Source organism: Chrysemys picta, chromosome 2, assembly GCF_011386835.1.
Source record: "Chrysemys picta bellii isolate R12L10 chromosome 2, ASM1138683v2, whole genome shotgun sequence".
NCBI classification, from domain to species: Eukaryota; Metazoa; Chordata; order Testudines; family Emydidae; genus Chrysemys; species Chrysemys picta.
In genome coordinates, this window is record NC_088792.1 from 149,417,959 (window position 1) to 149,442,054 (window position 24,096).

The 24,096-nt window shown below is 52.4% G+C and overlaps 1 protein-coding gene across 1 annotated transcript in view; it reads left to right on the top strand.

The window, feature by feature from the left end:
- The window catches only part of SNRNP200 (small nuclear ribonucleoprotein U5 subunit 200), a 43,392-nt gene that overhangs the window by 10,072 nt on the left and 9,224 nt on the right, over nucleotides 1–24,096 (top strand). The window contains exons 7-29 of the mRNA XM_005279228.5: nucleotides 1,515–1,667; nucleotides 2,363–2,462; nucleotides 2,997–3,133; nucleotides 4,063–4,146; nucleotides 4,409–4,582; nucleotides 5,831–5,968; nucleotides 8,189–8,344; nucleotides 8,716–8,886; nucleotides 9,192–9,385; nucleotides 10,405–10,528; nucleotides 11,110–11,259; nucleotides 11,641–11,751; nucleotides 13,603–13,734; nucleotides 14,750–14,938; nucleotides 15,979–16,176; nucleotides 16,682–16,834; nucleotides 17,004–17,084; nucleotides 18,495–18,578; nucleotides 19,077–19,183; nucleotides 19,780–19,898; nucleotides 21,348–21,502; nucleotides 22,097–22,286; nucleotides 22,989–23,162. Coding sequence (XP_005279285.1) covers nucleotides 1,515–1,667; nucleotides 2,363–2,462; nucleotides 2,997–3,133; nucleotides 4,063–4,146; nucleotides 4,409–4,582; nucleotides 5,831–5,968; nucleotides 8,189–8,344; nucleotides 8,716–8,886; nucleotides 9,192–9,385; nucleotides 10,405–10,528; nucleotides 11,110–11,259; nucleotides 11,641–11,751; nucleotides 13,603–13,734; nucleotides 14,750–14,938; nucleotides 15,979–16,176; nucleotides 16,682–16,834; nucleotides 17,004–17,084; nucleotides 18,495–18,578; nucleotides 19,077–19,183; nucleotides 19,780–19,898; nucleotides 21,348–21,502; nucleotides 22,097–22,286; nucleotides 22,989–23,162 — 3,274 coding nt within the window. The remainder of the gene's footprint in view (nucleotides 1–1,514; nucleotides 1,668–2,362; nucleotides 2,463–2,996; nucleotides 3,134–4,062; nucleotides 4,147–4,408; nucleotides 4,583–5,830; nucleotides 5,969–8,188; nucleotides 8,345–8,715; nucleotides 8,887–9,191; nucleotides 9,386–10,404; nucleotides 10,529–11,109; nucleotides 11,260–11,640; nucleotides 11,752–13,602; nucleotides 13,735–14,749; nucleotides 14,939–15,978; nucleotides 16,177–16,681; nucleotides 16,835–17,003; nucleotides 17,085–18,494; nucleotides 18,579–19,076; nucleotides 19,184–19,779; nucleotides 19,899–21,347; nucleotides 21,503–22,096; nucleotides 22,287–22,988; nucleotides 23,163–24,096) is intronic.

The following is a 24,096-nucleotide window of genomic DNA, read 5'->3' on the forward strand; positions in this document are numbered from 1 at the left end:
GTGCTAATGCAGGGATCGGCAACCTACGGCACGCGTGCCAAAGACGGCATGCGAGCCGATTCTGAGTGGCACGCTGCTGCCCACTGAGAGGAGGAGGGGCGGAGGGGCCGGAATGCACCACATTGTGCGAAGAAAGGGGGGAGGAGGGAAGCTTGGCTGCCGCAGGACCAAGCTTCTGCCTCCTGCCCCCGCAGGGGAGAGCGGTGGGGGGGGTCCCGGCCCCCCGCCCCACTCAGCCCCCCCGGCACCGCTCTCCCCTGCGGGGGCAGGAGGCAGAAGCTTGGTCCTGCGGCAGCCAAGCTTCCCTCCTCCCCCCTTTCTTCGCACAATGTGGTGCATTCCGGCCCCTCCTCTTCCCAGAGGAGAGCTCGCTGCTTTGTAGAGGAGAGCTCACTGCTTTGTAGAGGTAGGGACAGGCCTGGGGGCAGGGGGTGGAACAGGGCATATCCCTCCCAGCCCCCTGCCATGAGCCGCTCAGGGCAGGGGGCTGGGAGCACCCCCACAAGCCGAGCACACCAGCCTTCTGCCCTGCACCTTCCCACCCCAACACACACCCATCCATCTGCCCTGCACCCCCCCACACACACCCCAGCCCTCTGCCCTGACCTCGAGTTGCCCCCAACACCCAGCCTTCTGCCCTGCACCTCCACGCACACCCCAGCCCTCTGCCCTGACCTCCAGTCCCCCCACACCCAGCCCTCTGCCCTGAACCCCCCACCCAGCAGGCTGAGCAGGCTGGCGGCATAAGATCAGCATTTTAATTTAATTTTAAATGAAGCTTCTTAAACATTTTGAAAACCTTGTTTACTTTACATACAATAATAGTTTAGTTCTATAATATACACTTAGAGAGAGACCCTTTCTAAAAAACCGTTAACATGTATTACCGGCACGCAAAACCTTAAATTAGAGTGAATAAATGAAGACTCGGCACAGCACTTCTGAAAAGTTGCCTACCCCTGCGCTAGTGCATGCAGCACTTTGCAAGCTACGGTATAAGCACCAAACACGTTCTTACAACTCCAATATCTGTGTTAACAGTACTAACACACAGGTGAGCCGGACTTGTTTCCAGGTATGCATTTGTGTCCAGTGAGGCCTGGGGCCTTGGCATGAGCTGGCACTGGATTTGCCAGCATCATACCCCTCTCTTGCCCAAAACTTCCTGTCTGGCTCTCCCAGTCTCCCCCTGTGAGTCTCTTTAAACCCTGTTCTGTCCTCTTTGTCATGCTGCTGGTAGCTCCTCTTTCTCCATTTCTCTCCAACTTGCAAGGCGGGTAGGAGGAAGTAGTTTCTCCCAGGTCCAGCAGACTTCCTTAGCTTTGCTATCGTCCAGTCAAAGCACCGTCATTACGATTAAGTGCTCTGGTGTCCCTAGTCTGACTGCTGCTGCCAGGGCTTTGCTCACATACATGACGGCTGGGGCAATACCCAAGGGCTGTTTGTGCCTGTCGTGGGGACTCAGTTCTGTGTGGGCAAAGGACGGCTGTAAGGAGACACTGCCTGTCTTTCAGCTGGTGGCATCTGGTGAGCTGATGAGCTCCAAAAAGAGAGACTTGCATCCCCGAGACATCGATGCCTTTTGGCTTCAGCGGCAGCTGAGTCGCTTCTATGACGATGCCATCGTGTCCCAGAAGAAAGCAGATGAGGTGCTAGAGATCTTAAAGGTATGTGGCCAATTATCCTGCCTCTGTGGGTGGAGAAGGTTCCAGACTCAGGGCCTGCCTGGCTGGAAGACAGGAAGCTCCCTGGGAAAGTTCTTTACAGTTTGGACTGATTTTTCCATAGTAAAATTGTTAATACAACGAAACAACTTGCCACTGTGCCACTCTTCCCCTGAGGATACACCCACCGCGTCCCTCCTCCGTTGTGAGGATCAGATTTAACGCATGGGCAGACCTTCTCTTGGGTGACAGTTACTGCTTCTTCTGGAAGGCCAACTCTGGGGTGGTGGTTCCTATGCTAACCATGACCCTGATCCTCACTCCCTTTGACTTCAGTTGGAATTAGGGTGCCCAGCACTTCTCAGGTTCCAGCCCTTCATCTACGGTATTTATGCGGCTCAAAAGCCTGTAAACTGCACCAGCATAGATGACCCAGGTGTCCTGCCCCTAGGGGCCTCTTAAGAGGGCAGGAAGAGGTTCTGGGACAGACTGCACTTGGTTAGACTCTCGCCAGTGTTGCTTAGAGTCTTGATTGTTACATGGAGGATGTGGGTTGTCAGTCTGGCAGGTAGCTGGTATTTACTGTGCAGTTGGGTTCTATCTGTTGTGCAATGGGAGTTTGGGTCCCCTGCCCTCTCCCATGGCGAAGCCGGGCAGCAGATGCATCACCAGCATCTTTCTGTCCCTTCTTTTCCCAGACTGCCAGTGATGACAGGGAGTGTGAAAACCAGCTTGTCCTGCTCCTGGGCTTTAACACCTTTGACTTCATTAAGGTGCTGAGGCAGCACAGAATGATGAGTGAGTACTGGGCACCTCGTTAACCTGCAGTGCTGTAACCCTGGTTCTTTGCCTGTGTGCTGCTCCGGTCGTGCTGCTAGCCACACCTCGGGTTATGGCTGCACTATGGGGACTTACACCAGCATAGGGGAGGCGACGTACCCTGGAGGGTAGATGCAGCCTACGGCGATGGAAGGGGTTTTTCCATCAATGTAGCAACACCGGCTCCCTGAGCAATGGTAGCTGGGGTGACAGAAGTATTCTTCTGTCGACCTCGTTACATCTGTGTGGGGTTTTAGGTCCGCATAGCTACGCTTGGGGCATGGGTTTTTCACATCCTTGATTGACATATGTTGTCCTACGTTTTAAATGTAGTCCTGGTCTCAGTCAGCTTTCATAGCTGCAACTTTCTCACCTCTCCACACATCTGCCTTCTGTGCAGTCTATCCTCTGCGCCATGCTTTGTGAAACTTCAGGTGTTCTCCACCTTGCCCCTCTCCCTCTGACCCCGTGCATTGGGGCAGCTGCCTTCTCTCACCCTCTTTCTCCCTCCAGTCCTGTACTGTACGCTGCTGGCTAGTGCACAAAGTGAAGCCGAGAAGGAGAGGATCATGGGGAAGATGGAATCTGATCCCGAGCTGTCAAAATTTCTGTATCAGCTGCATGAGACGGAGAAGGAGGATCTGATTCGGGTAAGAAGAGCGGCGAGAACCCATAAGGTCCTTGTTGCATCTGAGCTGTCACCATTGAAATAGCACTTCGCATGCATGTCACACACACGTTTCACTGCAATCACTGAATAAACTGGATTGAAAGGAGGGGAGGGTGCTACTGGGGTCACAGCATAGAGGTTTAGAATAATAGAATATCAGGGTTGGAAGGGACCTCAAGAGGTCATCCAGTCCAACCCCCTGCTCAAAACAGGACCAATTCCCATCTAAATCATCCCAGCCAGGGCTTTGTCAAGCCTGACCTTAAAAACCTCTAAGGAAGGAGATTCCACCACCTCCCTAGGTAACCCATTCCAGTGCTTCACCATCCTCCTAGTGAAATAGTGTTTCCTAATATCCAACCTAAACTTCCCCCACTGCAACTTGAGACCATTACTCCTTCTGTCATCTGCCCCCTTTCAGGTAGTTGAAAGCAGCTATCAAATCCCCCCCTCATTCTTGATCTGATGTTGGTTGTAGACTGACCATGCATCCTCTCTTCATATTAGCCAGATCCAGCTTTGGGTGCCGAGCATTGCACCTACTTGTGCTGTTACTAATCAGCAGCTCCTGCGTCTCTGTTACGGGGTCCTCTGAGATGCAACTCCCTTTGGAGCATTTCGGATCCACTCATTAGTTGGAAGGGGTTATGGAGACTTTGCGCATGACATCCTCTGTGCTCTGAGGGAGCCGAGATATCCGGACCAGGGTCTGATCCTGAGTCATCTTCCCCATAGTGCTAAGCATGGCTTGTTAGCCCCCTGAGGAGCTGCCTGACCAGCTAGCTGAAGCTGTGCTATCGCAGTGGGGCAGGAGCAGGCACTAGTGTGCGGAGCAGGGCACAGCAGCTGCTGTTCCCCACCAAGAGGTGTCTGCACCATGTTAACCTGCCCTCTCCCTTTGCCCTCCAGGAGGAACGCTCTCGCAGGGAACGTGTGCGCCAGTCCCGGATGGACACAGACCTGGAAACCATGGATCTGGATCAGGGTGGAGAGGTGTGTCCCTTAAGGCACCTGTTCTTAGGATGCTCGAGGGGCTGAATGAGTGCAAGGGGGCTGTTGTTAAATAGGGACCGGTGGGTGCAGAAGACACCCTGATCTAGCGGCCTGCAGGTGGGGTGTGAAAGGTTAAGCCCCTGATCTGCCTGAGAAGCTTTGGGAAGCCAGACTTGCAGACTGGAGGGAGTGGTTGCAATGCTGCCCCTTTAAATCTGGGCCCCTCCCATTCTTCCTCTGACGCCCCATCTGGTTTTTCCAGGTGCTGGCCCCGCGCCAGGTGTTGGACCTGGAAGATCTGGTGTTTGCCCAGGGCAGCCATTTCATGGCCAACAAGCGTTGCCAGCTGCCCGATGGCTCATTCCGCAGGCAGCGCAAAGGCTACGAGGAGGTGCATGTGCCTGCCTTGAAGCCAAAGCCTTTCGGCTCCGAAGAGGTAGGTGACTCTATTCCCTTTCAGTCAGCGGTGGGCAGGGTTGGATTACCTAGCGTCCCTTCTTCCCGACCCCCCACAGAAACCTACTGGCTTTGTGGCACTTCTCACTCGCAGCATGTGACTCAGGTGTTGAGGGAGCATCTCCACGACGCGCCCTGGGGCCAGCAGGACTTGGGCCTCTTCTGACACATGACCCTTAAGGAGCCTGTGCGTTAAGCTCTGTTTCCCTGGGATGTGCACCTGGCATTGGTGCCTCTGGTCCCCTTGCACCTTAAAGATGGGCTGCTCTGCGGGGTCTGGGGGCACTGTTGCTGCACCTCTGCCAGTCATTTGTGCAAGCTGGTCTGCCGGACTGAGCGAATGAGCATGGGCCATAGTCAAGGTTGGGTTCCAGTTCTGGCTGTGCTACTAATTCACCATGTGACTTTGGACAAGTCACTTGGACTCTGTCAGTTTCCCAAGCTGTAAAATGGAGACAAACAAACCCATGTCGTGAAGAGTCAGTGCTGGTTGTACAGTGTTACGGATTGTTGTGGTACGTGCTGTAATCGCTGCTTTGCAGTTGGGCTGCCCTGTGAGCTCTGACGTGCAGTGGGAACTGCCTGATACACGAGAGGGCGCAGTCTGGGAGAATCGGTAGTTTTGGCCCAAAGAGTTAGAATCCTCTATGCTAGTTGACTGCATTGCTGGTCACTGCCCGGAGTGATGGGTGAGATTTGCAGATCAGCAGTTGGAGCCCCTAGGCCAAATGCTTTGGTCTAATGGGCCCCATCTGATCTCTTACTACCTGCTCTGCACAAAGCATTATGTCCCAGCCACACTGAGGGTACGTCCAGACTACCCGCCGGATTGGTGGGTAGCGATCCATCTATGGGGGATCGATATATCGTGTCTCATTTAGATGCAATATATCGATCCCCGAACGTGCTCCCGTCGACTCCGGAACTCCACCAGGGCGAGCGGCGGTAGCGGAGTCGATGGGGGAGCCGCGGCCGTCGATCCTGCGCTGTGAGGACAGAAGGGAAGTCGAAATAAGATACGTCGACTTCAGCTACGCTATTCCCCTAGCTGAAGTTGCATATCTTGCATCGACACCCTCCCCCCCCCCAGTGTAGACCAGCCCTGAGAGAGATCAAGAAGCTCCCTGCCATTCCCCAAGGTGGGGGTCTCTTCTAGACCACAGAGTGCCCTGCTTGCGGCACAATAAAGGGCCTGTTCTTTGATGTTAATGATGTTTCTCCTTTTCAGCAACTGGTTTCTGTGGACAAACTGCCCAAATACGCCCAGGCTGGGTTTGAGGGGTTCAAAACACTGAACCGGATTCAGAGCAAACTCTACCGTGCTGCGCTTGAGACTGATGAGAACCTGCTACTCTGTGCTCCCACGGTAAGGATCCGGCCAAGCTGTCTCCTGCCACAGGAGGCCACCTCATAGATACTCAGTGCCTCCAGCCCCTCCTGTTTAGCACAGACTTTGGGTTGTAGCCCAACTCTCTTAGAACATAAGAATGGCCAAACTGGGTCAGACCAAAGGTCCATCTAGCCCAGTATCCTGTCTTCTGATAGTCGCCAGTGTCAGGTGCCCCAGAGGGAATGAACGGAACAGGGAATCATCAAGTGATCCATCCCCTGTCGCTCATTCCCAGCTTCTGGCAAACAGAGGCTAGGGACACCATCCCTGCCCATCCTGGCTAATAGCCATTGATGGATCATGAATTTATCTAGTTTTTTAACCCTATTATAGTCTTGGCCTTCACAACATCCTCTGGCGAAGAGTTCCACAGATTGACTGTGCCTTGTGTGAAGAAATACTTCCTTTGTTTATTTTAAACTTGCTGTCTATTAATTTCAATTGGTGACCCCTAGTTCTTGTGTTATGAGAAGGAGTAAATAACCCTTCCTGATTTACTTTCTCCACACCGGTCATGATTTTATAGACCGCTGTCATATTCCCCCCTTAGTCATCTCTTTTCCAAGCTGAAAAATTCCAATCTTATTAATCTCTCCTCACACGGAAGCCGTTCCATACCCCTAATAATTTTTGTTGCCCTTTTCCGAACCTTTTCCAAGTCCAATATATCTTTTTTGAGATGGGACGACCACATCTGTACTCAGTATTCCAGATGTAGTTGTACCATGGATTTATATAGAGGCAACATATTTTCTATCTTATTTATCTATCCCTTTCTTAATGATTTGCAACATTCTGTTCGCTTTTTTGACTGCCGCTGCAAATTGAGTGGATGTTTTCAGAGAACTATCCATAGTGACTTTAAGATCTTTCTTGAGTGGTAACAGCTAATTTAGACCCCATCATTTGATATGTATAGCTGGAATTATGTTTTCCAATGTGCTTAACTTTGCATTTATGAACATTTGAATTTCGTCTGCCATTTTGTTGCCCAGTCACCCAGTTTTGAGAGATCCGTTTTGTAGTTCTTCACAGTCTGCTTTGGACTTGACTGTCTTGAGTAGTTTTATGTCATCTTTGGGGGGGGGGCGGGGGGGGGGCTGGCTCATACTTTGAGGGGAATCTGTCTTTGGCTGCTGTGAGAGACTGTGGATATGATGGGACTGATTCAATGTATGTACCAGGGTGTGACATACCAGGGTGCAATCCAGACCAGTGAAGGGCTGTGTTAACCCCTCCCCTGCAACCTTGGGTGCTTTACAATGCCTTGCTGCTGTAGCTCCCTCTTGGGCTGCTCATAAACAGCCTTCCAGCATGCAAGCCACAGCCTGACTCGCACCAGCCATGGTTATACCACAGGGTGACCCCAACACACCCCCAGTCCCAGATTTTCCACCAGTAATGTGTCCTGTTGCCGCCCAGCACCGAGGAATAATATGCCAGTTTCTTTTGTCAAAGTTATTCAGATACTTTAAGTTAAACACACTGGATTAGCTAAAACAGTAAAACAAGTTTATTTAATACAAAGAGGTAAATTTTAAGTGAGTACAAGTAATGAGGCATAAAAGTCAGAAATGGTTACAAGAAAAATAGAGACAAGACATTTACTAATACCTGACTTGACTTAAACTAGATTAGATTCAAGCAAAGTTTCTCACCATGTGCTCCAGCAGATTACTGACCAAACCCCCCTGGAGTCCAGCGCCTACTTCCCTTGTCTCTTCAGGCGCAGTGAATGTGATGGGGGGGAAGGGGGTGTCTGAGGCTGTTTTCCCCTCCTTTTTATCCTTTCAGTCCCTCTTGAAAAACATTTCCAGCTGAGAACCAGGATCCAAAGAGTCTATATGGAGAGATGTTCCCTGCTGTTTTTTCCCCACTGTTTGAACTTCCTTTGTCTTTCCTTTCTGCTTGATGACTGTTTCCTGCTTAAATGCAAATTAAGCAGAGTACACGCTCCTTTGTTTAGGACAGACCTGTTTGCCAAAGTCTTTTTGGGCAGGGTTGTGGGGTTTGGAACGTGTGTTAATAATGCCATACAGGGGAATCACATATCATGTTGCCCCACACATTTTACCAGGCCAATACTGATCAGCAAATTATGAGTTTTTTAACTGATACCTTACAAGGCGTGCTTTATGCAAAGATGATTACAGTGGTGTGTAGGGTGTGACTACAGAGGTGTATTCTGTGCCGCAGGGTGCGGGGAAGACCAACGTCGCTCTGATGTGTATGCTACGCGAGATCGGGAAGCACATCAACATGGATGGAACCATCAATGTGGATGACTTCAAAATCATCTACATTGCGCCCATGCGGTCTCTGGTGCAGGAGATGGTGGGAAGCTTTGGGAAGGTAATGGAACAACTTCGCTCTGGTCTTGCTACACCTGCGGGGGAGGGGGAGTGGAGCAAGGACTTGGAGCTTTGCTCCTGTGAGGTCTGTACTCGGAAGGGCCCCAGCTCAGCTCTAGCCTTAAAGGGTATCAAGGCTTGAGAGGAGAGGGTGTTGTGCCTCTTATTCCCTGTTCCCTTGGGCCTGATGCCTCTATTCCAGGCTTTGTGATTCAGCACCAAAGAGGAAGAGTCCGTGTCTTGCTTAATGCCATGGTGCAGAAAACCCTATTTGTCGTCTTGGGAGAGGTATGCAATTGTGCATACGATTTTCCTGGTCTCCTCACATGCACTGGGCTCTCATCCAGCCTAACCATACTTGGTCTTTCCTAGCGCCTGGCAACTTATGGCATCAACGTGGCCGAGCTGACTGGAGACCACCAGTTGTGTAAGGAAGAAATCAACGCTACCCAGATCATCGTCTGCACCCCCGAGAAGTGGGACATCATCACCCGCAAGGGCGGGGAGCGCACCTATACCCAGCTGGTGCGCCTCATTATCCTGGTGAGTAGCAGTAATGTCTCCTCAAGCCCACTGGGAGATGAGGACCCTGACTGTGGCTGCACTTCGTGAAGTGCCTCGTGGTACCTCAGCAGAAGGGGTTATGTCAGGGTCTTCGTGGTTTCTGAGGAGGCCATAATTGATGTGAGACTCCATCTGGTAGTGGTGGATAGGTGGGTGTTTAAACCTATGCAAGCCCGGCCATGCAGTTCCATCAGGGAGTACGAATGAACCAGACATGCAGGAAAGAAGTCAGTCGAACCTTTCCCCTTTGAAGTCAACCTCCTCCCACCCCTTTTCTCCTCTAGGATGAGATCCATCTGCTGCATGACGACCGGGGCCCTGTACTGGAGTCCTTGGTGGCTAGAGCCATCCGCAACATTGAGATGACCCAGGAGGATGTGAGGCTTGTTGGCCTGAGTGCCACTCTCCCGAACTACGAGGATGTAGCTACGTTCCTGAGAGTGGACCCCGTCAAAGGCTTATTCTACTTTGATAACAGGTGTGGGAAAGGTTGGGAAGGGCCTTTTACAATCCAGTTGGGGAAGCAGCCAAGGTCTTTGGTGAGATCTTTATAGGGAGGTGGTTTAGAATGTAATTGTCAATAAGCTGATGGTGCCAGGGTTTCATTGGGCATCCAGCCTGGTTTAATTAGCCACGGGACGAGCTTGTGGCTTTTAGGGAGATCTGTTAGAATGTGTAGGTCCAGGAACGCACCCCTGAAATGCACCCTAGGGATATTTTCCTGAGGTTGTGTAACTGTTAGTTATACTTAACCTTAAGATTTTGTTATGGTTATTTTTAGGAAAGGGACAGGTCACAGGCAACAAACAAAAATTCAGACGCTTGTGACCTGTCCCTGACTTTTAGTGAAAATAACTGACAAAATGGGTAGTCGGGGGGTCCAGCACCCACCTCCGCTGCGGCTCCAGGGTCTCTCAGGTGCCAGCAATGGCTTGTTTGGCATTCCGGGACCCGTGGTTGGGAGCTGTGGGGTCCCCCAGCCAGCTGACAGCTCCAGCCCCACCGCCCCAGGGCTGAAGTGGAAAATGTCATGGAGGTCTCTGGAAGTCACAGATTCTGTGACATAAACGTAGCCTTAGTTGTACTCATACCTGGGTTCAGAACTTAAGCTGGGAGGGGAAGAAAAGGGATTCTCCACCCCAATCTGCTGCAAAAGCTTCTTGGGGGAAGCTTCGAATGGCTCTGAGGTGGCTTGCAAAGTTTCATCCATATCTGAGGCCATGCATCCAGGGAATGGATTCAAGTGACAGTCGAATACTGCTGCCATAGAACTAAAACAAGGAGGCATGCTTGGCCAGAACGTGACTCATTGATTCTTCGTGTGTTGGGCTAGAGCAGGAGAGCATTTAGCATGGAGTCTCTGTGGAGGGGCTGGATTGAAGCTTGCGAAGGGATCTGCACAGTGATTCTTGGATAGAAACCATCTGATCTGTGGCGAAAATCCATAACATGGAGGTGCCATTCCAGCCAGTTCATGCTGCCTGCTTCCCATTGCAGCTTTCGCCCAGTGCCCCTGGAGCAGACCTATGTGGGAATCACAGAGAAGAAAGCAATCAAGCGCTTCCAGATCATGAATGAGATTGTCTACGAGAAGATTATGGAGCATGCTGGGAAGAACCAGGTAGGCCTGCCGTCCTGCTGGTATTTTAGTTGCTGGTGCATTTAAGCCTCTTGGTTATGGTGCCCTGGTGAGAGGCTTTTTCTATTTGTCCTGTGTACTCTGCTCCCAGCTCCAGAAATGCTGCAGTCTCTGTCTGTGGATAGAAGTGTAGATCTGTGCTGGCTATCAGCAGCTGAGGCAGGGATATGTACCCCAGACTGTTGTTTCTCTGCCTGTTGACTGTCACCTGCTGGCCATCCAGCACGAGCACTTCCATTCTTCCCAGGTGGCTGTGCCTCACCCCAACCCCTCTGGTCAAAGCTGGCTGGAGCTCCCTCCTGAGCCAGGTCACTGAGCCTACAGTCCCTCCCAGAGCCAAGCGTCTCTCCTCTTCCAGCATTGCGGTGCTCCCATTACCAGGCCAGCAGCTCCAGTCCAGACCTGCTGCATCAGCACCATGTCCCAGTGTGTCTTCTAGGCCACCCTTTTGCACCATAGTCACCTCGCTTTCCTGAGCATAGGGAATGGGCTGGGGCAGAACTCTGTGCTAGCTGCCATGGCCTCTCCCCCCCGATAACAGTGCTGTGTGGTACGTTCGACAGGTGCTGGTGTTCGTTCACTCCAGGAAGGAGACAGGGAAGACGGCCCGAGCCATCAGGGACATGTGTCTGGAGAAAGATACACTGGGCCTCTTCCTTCGCGAGGGCTCAGCCTCTACAGAGGTCCTGAGGACAGAAGCTGAGCAGTGCAAGGTAACCGGCAGGCAGAGAGCTGGGGTATTTGCCTGTAGTCTGGCTGGTGTGTTATGACAGACTTGGGGGGACAAAAATACTGCGGCTCACATGTCATGAGCTTGCCACGTTTCCGCAGAATCCGAGCGTTCTCTCCCTCTTGTCTCTACTCACAGCATTAAACCAAAATCTTTTCAGTGGGAACAGTGGGACCTGCGTCCTTGTTCCCCGTGGGGGTGTTGGTTTCATGGCAGCATGAGAGACCAGCGCTTGTTAATGAGTGGTGGAGCTCAGGCGCTCCCTGCCCTGGTTTGCCCTGCAGGATTTCCCCTGACCTGCAGTGTGTTCTGTGGATTCACTCTCTAAAGGGTCTGACTGTAATTAGTTGTCTTTTTGCTACAGAATCTAGAGCTGAAGGACCTGTTGCCATACGGCTTTGCTATTCACCATGCTGGGATGACCAGAGTAGATCGAACACTGGTGGAGGATCTGTTTGCTGACAAGCACATTCAGGTGAGTCCCTGCGCCAAGTGGAGCATGTGTATTCAGGTCAGGCTGGTATCGTCCCTGGGAGATGCTTGAGCAGTGCTTTAAGGTGATTGCTGCTTCAGCATGTGTTGGGATGCTCCATCTGGAGACTAGAAGTGCAAGGCTGTTGATTGTCATGTCTTAATGAAGCTAGTGCTCATTGTGACACTAGAGGCACACAGACTGGGTTCTCTCTGGTCCGAGGTCTAGGCTCCAACCCAGGTAGTGAATGGGCCATGAACAGGGCATGGCTAGGATAGAGGAAGGAAGCCTTTCCTCTAAGCAGAGATGGGTATCGATGCTCTTGGATAGCCCTTTGGCTGGCTCTCTCACCAGCAGCCTGTGGGCTTCCACCTTGGTTACCGTCATGGAGGATCATCTAGGAGTAGTTCCTGACTTTAACGAACCTCTGTGACTACTTCTGCTTCAGCCACGGCGGCGGAGGCTGGAGCTGGCAGATTTTTGTTTCTTGCCTGCGACCTGTCTGTGACTGATCTGAACCGTATTCATGCCCTGTTACTCCGTTTCTGCCTGTGGTGCAATGCAGCTGTGGGAGTTAGCCCTGCCTGCTGCCCACAAGGATGTAGCGGCTTTGTAGGGAAGATGTTCTGTTGTGGGACGAGCAGGGTTCTGTTGAGCACAGGATAACCTTGTCCCTCTACCCCAACCTTGTAAAGCACCTTGAGGGCATTGAGACTGAGGTTCTATTTTACAGCTGGAGAAACTAAGGGCTGGAAAGGGTAATTGCCCTTAGACTTGTGACTTCTTTGGGGCAGGGAGTGTATTTGCTTTGGGTTGGGGCAATGCCCAGCACAGTGAGGTCCTGGCCCATGACTAGGGCTCCTCGGTGCTACTGCAGTACAAATAGAGGGAACGTTGTGACAGACTGACAACACATGCCTTACAATATCCTGAATGAACTTCACTGAGGGCTTGTCTCCATTTGGAACACTCCAGTGGCCCAGCTGTAGCGCTTCAGTGTAGATAGTACCTCCGCCTGTGGGAGGGGTTCTCCCATCGCAGTAGTTAACCCACCTCCTCAAGGCTAGCAAGGCCAACAGAAGAATTCTTCCATCGACCTCGTGCTGTCTTCACCGGGCGTTCGCTCAGCATGGCTATGTCTGACAGGAGTGTAGATTCTTCAAGAAACCCCATTGTCTACTAATGACCTACTCTTGGAAACTGCAGCTCAAAGCCCCCTGAACGGTATAAAGTGGTGGGGGTGCTTGTTCTGAGCTGAAGCTGTGATGAACTGGTAACCCCCAGGAACCCTTCGGGTGGGGGTTGAAGGACTGCTCCTGCCAGAATCCATGTGTGGGTTGAAATGAACCCTGGTAAGTTTAGTACCATGTGTGTGGGTTCTTTGATCTTTTTGTAGTGCTTTTTACTTGAAGAGTAAAGCAGGCGTGCACAGGAAGTGCTGTGTGGTACCTTCTGATGATGGCACTGATACCTGTTAACCAGCTCTGAAGAGAAAAGCCGGTGCCCTTGGATAGTATCTCTGCTGGGACACTGAGGCAGGGAGCTGTGCAGTCTGGAAGTACCCTGGTCAGAATGAAGGGAGACGAGGGTCTCCACACAGAAAGGTGATGCTGGGGAGCCGGAAGCCTCTGGGGGCGCTCAGAACTGAGACAGGCGTGACTCACCCAAGGCCAGGCAGTCCGTGGCAGATCTGGGAATAGGCCCCAAGTCTCCCAGGCTGGGGCCCTCCACTGAGCTTTGGGTACATGGAAGGAGACTTTCAGGCACACTTGTCCTATTGGAGCAAGAGACAGTATCTCTGGTGGAGTTTCCTGTGGGAATGAGCTAACCAACCCCACTGTGTTCCTGCTCCAGGTTCTGGTCTCCACGGCGACGCTGGCCTGGGGTGTGAACCTTCCTGCTCACACAGTCATCATCAAAGGGACGCAGGTGTACAGCCCAGAGAAAGGCCGCTGGACAGAGCTGGGTGCTCTGGACATCCTGCAGGTAAAGTCCTGGCAGTAAAGCTGCTCTGACCATCCCTAGCAGGTCCCTCTCCTCTTGGAATCTGCCTCATGAATCCTCCATGTGATCAGCTTCGTGCATTTTGACACCACAGCTGCCACCGCTTCGCGTAGCGACGGCTCCGTGTTGGTCACGGATTCCGTGACTTTCCATGACTTCTGCAGTGGCCGGTGCGCCTGGCCCGGGAGCCGCCTGAGCAGCTTGGGCAGCCCCTGGGCCAGGCACCCTGGCTGCTGCTGGGGCAGTCTTGGGAACCCCCACCTCCCAGTAGCAAGAGTTTGGGTGTGGGGGGGCTCAGGGCTGGGAATTGGGGTGTGGGGTAGTGCTTACCTGGGGTGGGGGGTGGATCCTCAGAAGGGCGACAGCAGCTCCCCTCCCTCAGCTCCTAGCTCCATGTGCGGCCTGCGGGTGGAGGCATCACCCCCGCAGCTCTCATTGGCCGCGGTTCCCAGCCAATGGGAGCTGCAGAACCGGAGCTTGGGGCAGAACGGCAGCGTCGCTTCCCCAGGAGCTGGATAGGGAGCCTGCCCCACCCCGCACCCACGGCACCCCTTGGGCCATCCTCCCAAGGTGCCCCCCTTTTTTCCCCCTCTTCCCCCCCCTCCTCCCTCTCCCCCCAAAAAGAAGAAAAGTTTTAGGGATATATAGTAAAAGTCATGGACAGGTCTCAGGTTGTGAATTTTTGTTTATTGCCCATGACCTGTCCATGACTTTTTACTAAAAATACCTGTGACAAAATGTAGCCTCCCCCATAGCCTACCCCACTCTGCCTCCCCCAGCTAGACTATTTTGACTGTCCGATGAGCTGAACCACAGAATAAGTGTGCTGGTAGGAGTAAGGACAGAGGAATGACCCACAGCACCATGTACACCACCTACTCTGTAGTGGATAGCTGAGCACTGGCTGGCTTGTGGCACAGCGGTTAGGGAAGTGTTCTGCTGTTGGCTAGGCTGAAAGCTCTTCTCTGCATCTGATTAAACCCTTTGTTTGTCCTAGATGCTTGGCCGTGCTGGGAGACCCCAGTATGACACAAAGGGTGAGGGGATCCTCATCACATCGCATGGAGAACTGCAGTATTACCTCTCCCTACTCAACCAGCAGCTCCCTATCGAGAGTCAGATGGTGTCGAAACTGCCAGATATGCTGAATGCAGAGGTGGTGCTGGGGAATGTCCAGAATGCAAAGGTGAGAATGTGGGTGTGTCATCCCTCCCACCCCCCAATTGCACCTTTGTATAGAAATGTTCACAATACACCTGATTTCTGGTCTGGCGGAGAGAAAGGTGCCCTGTCTGCCATAGCCCTTCCTGGTGGCTTGCTGGACAAACTGCTCGTAAAGGCACAGAACACACTGGCCTGCCCTGGGCAATATTGTGCATCACCATGTGCCTTCTAGCGCTGCCTGTCTGTAGGGGTGGCAGAAAACCCAGCCCTGTCACTGAAAAGGACGTGATACTTGATATAGACATGTGCAGATTGTAAAAGCGATGGAGCACACATTCAATCCAGCGTAGGATTGGGGTTTGTGTAAATCAAAATCGTCTGTAAGTGAAGCATTTTGGCTGTTTCGTGATTTTTGGCTTCCAGTTGTTGCCTGAGCTGGGAAGAGAATAGTGTCCTCAGGCTGCGAGTGAAATGATTTTTGCTCCCTGGTCCAGGATAGGCGCTTAGAGAAATGTATTAGCCCTGAAGGCATTTGCATTAATCTGTGATCTGTCCGTTTCTGGATCTCCGCTTGGTCTTCACAATATTCCCCTGCTTATGGCTAGCTTTCTTGACTGGAATCTCCTTACATTGCAGCATGGTTTTGCTGGCCTGGATGTCTGAGATGAGCACTCTCTGGCACTTGAATGTGGGGTTCCCAAGCTCTGAGGATAGAGAGCATTTATTTTGCACTTTAGTGGTTCTGCAGATAATGGCCCCTAACTCTAGGACAGAAGTGCAGGAAAGCAGCTCATACTCAGAAGGGTGCAAGTTAAGGCCAGTTATGACAGTCTGCCGGGGTAGGAGCTGCCTCTTCTCTGCTTTCAGTATTTCTAGTTCTGATGTTTCATGAGGCCTCGGTCTTTAAAACTGCCCCCAGTTACTTGATCTAGCCGGGGTCACATCATGGTAAGTTTTGGGCCTTGAACCAATGGTCCCCATAACTTCCTGCTCCAGGGGCAGCGGTGTGCCCGCTCAGCTGAAAGATCACTGGCATTGCTGGTTCTTGGTGTCTGTCCGTAGGATGCAGTGAACTGGCTGGGCTATGCCTACCTGTACATCCGAATGCTGCGCTCCCCATCGCTCTATGGGCTCTCTCACGATGACCTGAAGGGAGACCCGTTGCTGGACCAGCGCCGGCTGGATTTGGTTCACACTGCAGCCCTGATGCTAGACAAGAACAATCTTGTGAAGTACGATAAGAAGACGGGGAACTTCCAGGTGAGGCAGGGGACGGGGGTGTGACTCACTGAAGCCAGAGGGCTGGGGAGAAGGGTACAAGCAGCCTCCTAGAGGTGGCTCCAGATCAGCCACAGTGGGTGTTTTGGGGAGCATAGTGGCTGTTGCCTTCCAGTCTGGAGCTCAAGGGAGTCACTGGTCTGAAGAGACAGGGGGGAGGGTTGAAGTAGCTCCAAATGTCGGTATCCTCGGGTACACTGCTGCCTCCTTGCTGAGCAAATTCCCATCGCGGCCTGGGTCTCCTTTGCTTTGGAGATGGAAGTAGAGAGGCTGGGGCCGAGGGAGGGAACTGTGTCCCTGACGCAACAAACCTTCTCCCCTGGGCCGTTCCTGGCTCCTTAGGGATTCTGCTCTGAATGTCAGGAGCCTCTGTGCTGGCCAGCTTCATTCTGCATCTTCCAGTGGGCTCCTTTCTGCCTGGCTCAGCCCCCCCAATCAGACAGAGGGGTCTGTGCAAACTGGACTTACTCCTTCCTCCCTCCCCCAGGTGACTGAGCTGGGCCGCATTGCCAGCCACTACTACATCACCAACGAGACCGTGCAAACCTACAACCAACTCCTGAAGCCCACCTTGAGTGAAATCGAGCTTTTCCGGGTCTTCTCCCTGTCCTCAGAGTTCAAGAACATCACTGTGCGGGAGGTACGGCTCTGGGACGGGTTGGGGAGGGGGCTTGGTCAGGCAGCAGAGGTGCTCCCAGGATCTTCTCTCCTGTACCCTGGAGGGCTGCCAGGCTGGTTTCCCTGGTTCAGAGGGATTGTATGCGATGCCCCCAAGCTGGCTTCACCTCCCACTCCTTGTCTCCCCACAGGAAGAGAAGCTGGAGCTCCAGAAGCTGCTGGAGCGGGTCCCAATTCCAGTGAAGGAGAGCATCGAGGAGCCCAGTGCCAAGGTGAGCCGCCCCTCTGCCCGCCCTCCTGAGAAGCCTGGCACCGCGTGAGAGGAGAGCCCGGCGGCACTGAACCCCTCCCTGCTTCTGTTCGGTGGTTTAGGGAATGCTTGATCCTGTTGCCCAGCCTCCCTTCCCTTTTGTGCAGTGTCCTGGTGTGAGGATGCGGCTCTGGCGGGACCCAACTGAGAGTGCCAATTCAGGACAAATTGCTAGAACAGGGCAGTCACAGCCCAAGGCTGGGGTTTTTCCACCTCGAAGGCAAACCAAACCAGCCAGACAAAGAGGACTTCGGTCTCACCCCACTGGCTAACCACAAGTCTCACAAGCAATTTCCTTAGACACTCCAGTTTCTCAGTATCACCGCCAGTGCCACTCGTTATGGGGACAAATGGTTATGAAAACCAATACCCCAGTAAAAGAAAAAAGGTTCCCTCGATCCCAAAGGACCAAGCCCCAGACCCAGCTCAATATACAAATCAGATCTTACCCACAATCATGCTGTTGCCAATCCTTTAGAGTCTAAAATCTAAAGGTTTATTCATAAAAGGAAAAAGATAGAGATGAGAGCTAGAATTGGTTAAATGGAATCAATTACATACGGTAATGGCAAAGTTCTTGGTTCAGGCTTGTAGCAGTGATAGAACAAACTGCAGGTTCAAATCAAGTCTCTGGAATACATCCCCAGCTGGGATGGGTCCTCAGTCCTTTGTTCAGAGCTTCAGTTGTAGCAAAGTCCCTCCAGAGGTAAGAAGCAGGATTGAAGACAAAATGGAGATGAGGCGTCAGCCTTATATAGTCTTTTCCAGGTGTAAGAACACCTCTTTGTCCTTACTGTGGAAAATTACAGCAAAATGGAGTCTGGCGTCACATGGGCCAGTCCCTGCATACTTTGCTGAGTCACAAGGTGTATTTGCCTTCTCTCAATGGGTCCATTGTATAGCTGATGGTCCTTAATGGGCCATCAAGCAGGCTAGGCAGAGCTAACACCAACTTGCCTGGGATGTTTCCCAGAAGCTTAGCATAAGTTTGAAATACAGACAATACAGAGCCAATATTCATAACTTCAACTACAAAATTGATACACATATACAGACAGCATAATTATAACCAGCAAAACATAATCTTGTCTTAGACACCTCATTTGACCCCCTTTATACAAGATTTGGTGCCACTACAGGACTTTGGTTGCAACCATGTTCTATATGGTCCCAGATTATGCTAATAACGTCACACCTGGACAGGAGCAAAGGGGTGGGAAGGAACTGCAGTATCTCCCCCCAGTACTGTTGTGCCAGCCCTGACCAGCTAGGAGCTCTTTCTCCCCTCCCACCCCTCTTTCCCAAAGATGGGAGGCTCTCAGCTGATACACCATCAATGCTTTGATCTAACTCCTATTCTTGCTGTCTGTAGATCAATGTGCTCCTGCAGGCCTTTATCTCCCAGCTGAAGCTGGAAGGGTTTGCTCTGATGGCAGACATGGTGTACGTCACCCAGGTGAGTGGGAATTCACGTGGGTAGAAAATCTGCCACTGTCTCGGAATGACCCTCTCTCTGCCCCGGTGCCCCAGTTTGCAAGGTGGGGATAATGCCTGCTCCTCAGGGGCTGGGAGGGTTAATGTTTGTTAGTTGCTTTGATGACTAATAGGGCTGTGAATTTGTAACGGGGGCTAATTCCTGTGAGGTGCTCATTAATAATTGAATACATGAAAATGACTGCAGGTGAAAGCTAATTTATTTTGGAGAGAGATGACCTCCGGGTCTTAGCTCTGCAACAGAGCTTGAATCTGAAATACTGACCGATTAAGTCACCTTAACACACACCAAGATGCTGGCTGTTATTGACCCAAGGCTTGCTGGTCACATGGCTGGAGGAGCCGTTTCCCAGGTTGGGGTAGGAACAGGGCAGTTGGTTGTGAATTGGAAATCCCCAGTGGCTGTGAAAGCCACTGATCCCCCCCATGGGCTCTGACAGCTCTCTTGTGTCCCTGCCAGTCTGCCGGGCGGCTGATGCGTGCGATCTTTGAGATTGTCCTGAACCGTGGCTGGGCGCAGCTCACTGACAAGACTCTGAACCTCTGCAAGATGATTGACAAACGCATGTAAGTGATGGCTCCGTGATGCTCGGATTTCTGATGTGCCGCTAGCTTACCGCCTATAACCAAGCCAGGTGTCCGACCTGCCCTGGGTGCACCCCTCACCTCCAGGTGCTCTGGCCAGAGAGGCTGGTGGCGACTGGGACGATAGTGAGTGCATGAACACTGAATGGCACCGTAACGAGTTCTCTACAGGCCAGCGAGTGATGTAACCTTAATTCCTGGGACAGCCTGAAGGCTGGCTGTGCTCTATGGAGTTGGCATGGACGCACCTATAGAGCTTGTGTCAGCCGGAGAAGGGGCTGCCTAGTGTGTCATATCCCAGGGCTCTTGGAGTCTGAAATCCATGTCCCACGAATGTGGAAGTGCTGTCAGAGGGCTCTGATTGTAGGGCATGGGGGAGCACAGTCTCTGGGCTCATGGGAATGACTTTTACCCAAGTAGGGGGGAAACATGAGCTGTGGTGGGTATGGTTGCTTGTAGTGGCACAGTTGAAAAGGCTGGCTTCTTTCTCATTGCGGGGACATAGGCACATGCCTACAGGTATCCTGATGGCGCTGGATATCCCCTTGCTAACTCCTGTGTCCCGCTTGTCCCCATAGGTGGCAGTCCATGTGCCCCCTGCGCCAGTTCAGGAAACTGCCCGAGGAGGTGGTGAAGAAAATCGAGAAGAAGAACTTCCCGTTTGAACGTCTCTATGACCTGAACCACAATGAAATAGGTATAGGAACGGGGGCCTCTGTACCAAGCGGGGCTACTAACGGTCCCTGCATTCGAGCTGCTCACGGCTTTCATCTCTCTGCCTTTGCTTTTCCCCCATGGAGGCCCTGCACTAACTGTAGCAAGGCAGCGGGGGGGGAGGGTAGAGGCACTGCTCTTTCGCTTGCCAGTTCCATATCCTCCCAAAGCAAAGGATGTCAGGGGATTTCGACTGAGGGCAGCTCGCGTATTTCCCAGATCAGTGGCCGGGGGTCACCAGTGTGGTCAGATGTTGGCTGCAGGTGTGTTCTCTCTGCGTGCTGCGTTGACTCTGGCCAGACAGCAGGCTCCAATCACACTGCCCAGTAAGCACCGACTCTGTTCGTAGCGAAGGAACTTGGTCAGGTTTATATCAACAGAGCACAGTATTGGTGCCTTATACTCCATTCATGTATGCCTGTGACAGTGGACCCAGCTCAGTTAGCAGCGGGACTTTCCACTATCCCCTCCCTGTGAGACCCCTCTTTATATGCCGATACAAACAAGTTCCGTATTGCCCCTCCCATCGCCTTGTACCTGTTGGTTTAATCAGAACATCTCTATCATAGACTATCAGGGTTGGAAGAGACCTCAAGAGGTCATCTAGTCCAACCCCCTGCTCAAAGCAGGACCAATGCCCAGACAGATTTTTACCCCAGTTCTCTAAATGGCCCCCTTAAGGATTGAACTCGCAACCCTGGGTTTAGCAGGCCAACGCTCAAACCACTGAGCTATCCCTCCATCATGCTGTCATCATGACCTTATCTTTAAGATAGGTCAGCATGTTCCTGTTATCTGTAGGGAATGTGCTAATATCGGGGTGTTCCGGTACCCCCCTTTTGGAATGTGTTTGCGTGTATATTCCTGTACCAGCACTAGCTGGGAATGTGTGTTTCTGCAATATCAGCCCTGCGCTTGCCAGATTCTGTGAGCAGGGCCTGCCTCTTGCTCACAACTTAACTTTGCTTTATAGCAGCAAAGCTTTGACCCCTACTTTAGTCCAGGCCTTTGAGACAAGGCCTTATGTTTCAGGCCTTCTTTCTACTACAACCTACCCCTAGGTTCTGTCTCTGTTCGGTCATTAGCCTTTCCCTGGGACCAGATGGATGCATCTGTTGCTGGTTCTTGTACATCGACTGTAAAGCACCTCAGGGCACCGAACAGCCTTTTGTTTGTATAGCGCCTAGCACAGCAGGGGCTGGATGAGGGCCCCTTGGTGCTACCACAGTACAGATAACGTCCAAGGAATGGGTTTGGCCTGAGAGCAGTGCTGTGGGAACAGATGCCCTCAGATCACAATTCTCTAGATTTGAAACAGCCGCTTCTCCTTCAGAATGCCATTGAATTGGAGAAGCACTGAGCGTGTGGTTCCATCCGCTTGCCCGTTCTCTTCCCCCAGTGCTGCCCATAACGTTTGTGTCCCACATTACAGGGGAGCTCATTCGGATGCCCAAGATGGGCAAGACGATCCACAAGTACGTTCATCTGTTCCCAAAGCTGGAGCTGTCGGTCCATCTCCAGCCCATCACCAGGTCCACCTTGAAAGTGGAGCTAACCATCACCCCTGACTTCCAGTGGGATGAGAAGGTGAGAGGCACCCCCGGAGACACGCAGTCCTGGCTGACCAGGTCACGGGGGAGGGCGGCAGCTTGATGGCAGATTGGAAAACCTGCCATATGGTGAGCTGCTTGAGTCTGTCCATCCATTTAGCTTGAGAGAAGGTTAAGGGGTGACTTAAGCCGATAAGTCCCTACCTGGGGAAGGCAGGGACTTCCGACATGCATCCGACAAAGTGGGCATTCACCCACGAAAGCTTATGCTCCAATACATTTGTTAGTCTTAAAGGTGCCACAGGACTCTCTGTTGCTTTTTCCTGGGGAAGGAAGATTTAATACACCTCTGCTCTGGGAATTGTGGGGCCGGTCTCTGGCCTGTGCTATCCAGGAGCTCAGACTGGTTGAGGACAATGGTCCCTTCTGGCCTGGGAACGTGTGAAAATCCAGCTGTGCGGTGGGACGGTGCCTGAGGAGCAGTGTTGCTCTGGAAGAGCTCTAGCTGTGGGCTTGTGGGCAGGGGCCTGTGTGGCCAAGCTTGTCTGTGGCTGGCAGCCCCAGTGCAGGGCGGGTCAGAACGGGAGAGCTCTGGGCGCTGTGCTGCAAAGCTCGCTGCTGTCTCGCCCAGGTGCACGGCTCGTCGGAAGCCTTCTGGATCCTGGTGGAGGATGTGGACAGTGAAGTGATTCTGCATCACGAGTACTTCCTGCTGAAAGCCAAGTACGCCCAGGACGAGCATCTCATCACCTTCTTCGTGCCTGTGTTCGAGCCGCTGCCTCCGCAGTACTTCATCCGGGTGGTCTCAGACCGCTGGCTCTGTGAGTCTTCACCTGCCCGCTGGGCTGGGACGTCTTTGTGCTGTATTGCAGGAGCTGTAGTGGGGGAGATGCTTTGCCAGCCAAGCAGTGGTGGCAGGTGGCCTCTGGAAGGAACTTTTTATAAGGGAATTTGTAGCCCCTACTTAGGGAGTGGGCTGAACCTTCCCCTGAGGCCCACTGAACTGCACGTGGAACGGGTGGGACACCTGGAGCTGTGAGAGCAGCAAAACCAACACTGGCTCATGCCCTTGGGACAGAGCACAGGTACCTGCCTCAGGCACTGGCTGGGGAGACCTGCTGCTGTGCATTGTGGGAGGAGAGTGTCAGGCCCAGGTTGGGCCGTGATGATAAATTGCTGGTGGGGAGCAGAGCTGGTGGGGAGTGGCAGCTGAGATCAGTCGGTAGCAAAGGATGGCTTGTCGTGGGGGACAAGGGAGGAATGGGGTGGTGATCATCCCTCCCAAAAGTGGAAGTATTTGCTTTGTGGGAGAAGTTCAGTGCTGGGAGCTGGTATTTCCCCGTGCTAGCAAGGCGTTGCAGCACCTGGGCACTTTCTGAGGATCTCTCATTGCTGCAATGATCCAGACAGTCCCTGACCCCCCCTCCCTCCCCAGGCTCCTGGGAGCTCAGACTCTCTGGTATGTCTGATACAGCTATGGCTGATTCGCTGTACAAACTGTTCTGATTCTCTTTCTTTTCCAGCCTGTGAGACGCAGCTGCCTGTGTCCTTCAGGCACCTGATTCTCCCCGAGAAATACCCCCCGCCCACAGAGCTCCTGGACCTGCAGCCGCTGCCCGTGTCCGCTCTGCGTAACAGTGCCTTTGAGAGCCTCTACCAGGACAAGTTCCCCTTCTTCAACCCCATCCAGACCCAAGGTGGGTACTAGCCCAGCTCCCACCCCAAGCTGCTCCCTGCAGCAGAGTCTGACGTGAGCCCTGGGCTGCTGAGAAGCAGGTAGCCCAGCTCCATGGGTTGGGGAGTGGGGGTGAATGATCTTCTGCATTAGATATCCTGCCCTCTCTCCCTGCCCTGCGCCTTGGGGAAAGAGCAGGCTGCTGGGATCTGAACAATTGCCAAACCTTTCTGGCAAACAGAGGAGGCCCAACTGTGGTGACCAAAGGCCAAGACTGTACTTTTCCCTAGCCACCTTTTCACTTCCCAAATGCTGCACCTCGGTAACAGGGATGTCCGGAGCTAAGTAGCTAATACTCCTGGCAGGAGTGGAAGGGATTGTTTCAGGACTTCACCAGCCTCTAACTACTGGGGGTGGGGTTAGGAACATGAGAATGGCCATACTGGTGAGACCAAAGGTCCATCTAGCCCAGTATCCTGTCTTCTGACAGTGGCCAATGCCAGGTGCCCCAGAGGGAATGAAGAGACAGGTAATCATCAAGTCATCCATCCTGTCATTCATTCCCAGTTTCTGGCAAACAGAGGCTAGGGACACCATACCTGCCTATCCTGGCTGATAGCCATTGATGGACCTATCCTCCATGAATTTATCTAGTTCTTTTTTAACCCTGTTATGGTCTTTGGCCTTCACAACATCCTCCGGCAAGGAGGTCCACAGGTTGACGGTGCGTTGTGTGAAGAAATACTTCCTTTTATTTGTTTTAAACCTGCTGTCTATTAATTTCATTTGGTGACCCCTAGTTCTTGTGTTATGAGAAGGAGTAAACAACACTTCCTTATCTACTTTCTCTACACCAGTCATGATTTTATAGATCTCAATCATATCTCCCCTTAACCATCTCCTTTCCAAGCTGAAAAGTCCCAGTCTTGTTAATATTTCCTCATACAGAAGCCGTT